The 2,399-nt window shown below is 37.8% G+C and overlaps 1 protein-coding gene across 1 annotated transcript; it reads right to left on the bottom strand.

Annotated features, from left to right (window-relative positions):
• Positions 1-423: 423 nt before the first annotated feature.
• LOC114189243 (peroxidase E5-like) lies at positions 424-2,107 on the bottom strand. Its single transcript, XM_028077964.2, has 4 exons — positions 1,799-2,107; positions 1,514-1,705; positions 1,174-1,339; positions 424-1,085 (listed from the first exon to the last, which is right to left on the bottom strand). The coding sequence occupies exons 1-4, from the start codon at positions 2,006-2,008 to the stop codon at positions 613-615; spliced, it is 1,041 nt and encodes a 346-aa protein (XP_027933765.1). The 5' UTR covers positions 2,009-2,107; the 3' UTR covers positions 424-612.
• Between the last annotated feature and the right edge of the window lie 292 nt (positions 2,108-2,399).

Below are 2,399 nucleotides of genomic sequence, written 5' to 3' on the forward strand. Positions count from 1 at the left end.
ACATTTAAGAAGGAATCAAATGTTACCGAACCCGACAAACATATGATTGTTACCATAATGTAGCAATGAACATTGCCATGGATGGAGTTATGAGGGCAGGCTTGGTGAATTATTCTATTCAATCTAATATATACCACTTGTAGAAACATAATTTGACATTAATTTGCAAATAGTTCTTAAGCAAGTGTATATTTCAATCTATAATTAACCACTCCAACCCTTGTTCTGTTTTCTATCGTGTCTGTCTCAACAGAGTTCGTATTCTTGTATTTGGCTTTTGACAATCTTTTTTGAAATTGATTTGAATCTACGAAAATACAAAGTTTATAAATTTAGTTAGCTATTTTATTTTTAGATTATTTGTATAAATTCTTTGGTGAAACATATGTAAACATATAGGTAAATAAAAGAGCAGGTAAGAGATAAGAAAACGAAAAACTGATATTAAGAACAGAACATGGTTCAAAAATACAAGAAAGACAAAGACGATACATGCGACAATGAAACATGGTAAGCTGCGGACACTTTACGCGAATAAAGTGGCTATAGCTTCGTTATTAGTGACCATGTGAATCACACAATTCCAAGTGTGCACAACTCCTCGTAATTCGTTTATATAGAGCTCACCATACCCTCTTCCAATTCAGAGGCCACAGTATCAACTTCAACAGATCTTCTGTTAATAAAATTACACTGTTTTCTTATTTCTCCTTTATTTCCAGTGAGAACACCGATATTTCCCATTTTTATCATTGATTTGGCAAAGCTGCTAAAGAAATCGTTTTGGTTACTGCTGAACCTGTTGACAATGGGGATGGTGTCAGCACCGGGTGTTGAGAACAACTCTTGGTCACTCTGAAGCAAACCCTTCTTAACCTGAAGGTTGGAGTAATAGTTTTTGTCGAATCTATCAGGAGTGGTCGGGTCGAAATTGACCAAGTTGTTTGGTCCACCCTGAGGGCATATATTGCGCAATTGTTGTAAGTAAGTAGGGTCAAGAGTTGGGTCAGGTCTGCCAGTGCCACTGAAGTTGTACAATCGGCTAAGAATGAAAAAGCAGTGAGCTCTGCCAAATGTATGAGCACCTGAAATTCAACCACATCCAAATCGGTTTTCAACAGTTTTTTCCATTTGTTGTTGCTATTAATGCAATCAGGGAACATTTGTTATTACCTGAGAGTGCAACTAGATCAGTAGTGTCAAGTTTCTGAACAGAAAATGCATCTTTAAGTTGACCGAGTGTGGAGAAAGGAGAAGGAAGGTTTTGATTCGCAAGTGTTCTGTTTGCCGTTAAACTATCCCTTCTTCCCAGTGGAAATTTGATGGAAGGACCACCAGCCTATCAATATTAAACAATTGTTGAACAAAATAATAACAAGATTCAAATCAAAGAACTTGAATGGTGACAGACACGTGTTGAATCTTGTTTTCAATAGTATTCACTATGTGGCTAAATTTGATTGGACAACTTCAAAAAGGTGCAAAGAAGTTTGGTCTGAGTTCTGAGACGTACCAGAATAGAAGAGACTTCAGCTGCAATGGTAAGAATATCTGCACAAGAAACAACGTTGGGACAAACATTTTCCACAGCTGTCTTGATGTCATTCACCACATCCAAACCTCTTATGGAGTTGTTGTTTGGGAGGGCTTGTTGCTCACTCACTATCGTTGCAGTGTTGTTCAACAAAATCGATGCATCACAACCCTGCAAGCCACAACCACCACCAACATATATCTCAGTTCATTCTTAAAACTATCAAGTGTTTGATGGTTGTTTCAACATGAAAAAGTTACATACTTGAACAAAACAGTCGTGAAAGAAAAGCCTGACGAGACTTGCAGGCATACGAGGATCCCTTCGTGACACTTTCTCTACCACTTTGAACACAACATTACGCACGGGTGGACAAGTCCAGCGGTAGAAGAAGGGGTCTAGTTGTGCATCTGAGGAGAAGGGTAACCCTCCAAGCACCACTAGGGCTGTTACCACAACACAAAGAAACCTCATTTTTATGTCTGAAATGTTAACCCCTTAAGTGTTTTTGTGTGTTGCTGTATTCTGAGACAGACCATGATGCTACACTCTTTATTTATAGCTACAAATGGCCATGGCCTTGCTCCTGAACTGTGAAATGAAGATCAAGACTTTTTGTTGGGCACGTTATCTGGTACAAAATGCATATATATTTTTAAACATAATACTCGCACAAGTTGTTTGTTTACACTAAATGATGATTTAAGTATTTGTGATAGATTATGTTGAGAGCCACTTGATCAAGGAAGGTGCAATGCTAGTCTTTACCGTGTTGCATTTCTTAATCGACTCATTTATTGCCGAGTCAACTCTCATCGATTGCCACAAAAAAAGTCGTACTTTAGATCTGTGGATATACCATTTA

The sequence above is a fragment of the Vigna unguiculata genome, chromosome 6 (assembly GCF_037176805.1).
Source record: "Vigna unguiculata cultivar grain cowpea cultivar isolate G323 ecotype 2 chromosome 6, ASM3717680v1, whole genome shotgun sequence".
Lineage (NCBI taxonomy): Eukaryota > Viridiplantae > Streptophyta > Magnoliopsida > Fabales > Fabaceae > Vigna > Vigna unguiculata.

Coding starts and splice junctions, on each gene's coding strand:
- LOC114189243 (XM_028077964.2), bottom strand. CDS start 2,008: ATGAGGTTTCTTTGTGTTGTGGTAACAGCCCTAGTGGTGCTTGGAGGG. Junction 1,706..1,798: donor TTCACGACTGTTTTGTTCAA/GTATGTAACTTT, acceptor TGTGGCTTGCAG/GGTTGTGATGCATCGATTTT. Junction 1,086..1,173: donor TGATCTAGTTGCACTCTCAG/GTAATAACAAAT, acceptor GTTGAATTTCAG/GTGCTCATACATTTGGCAGA.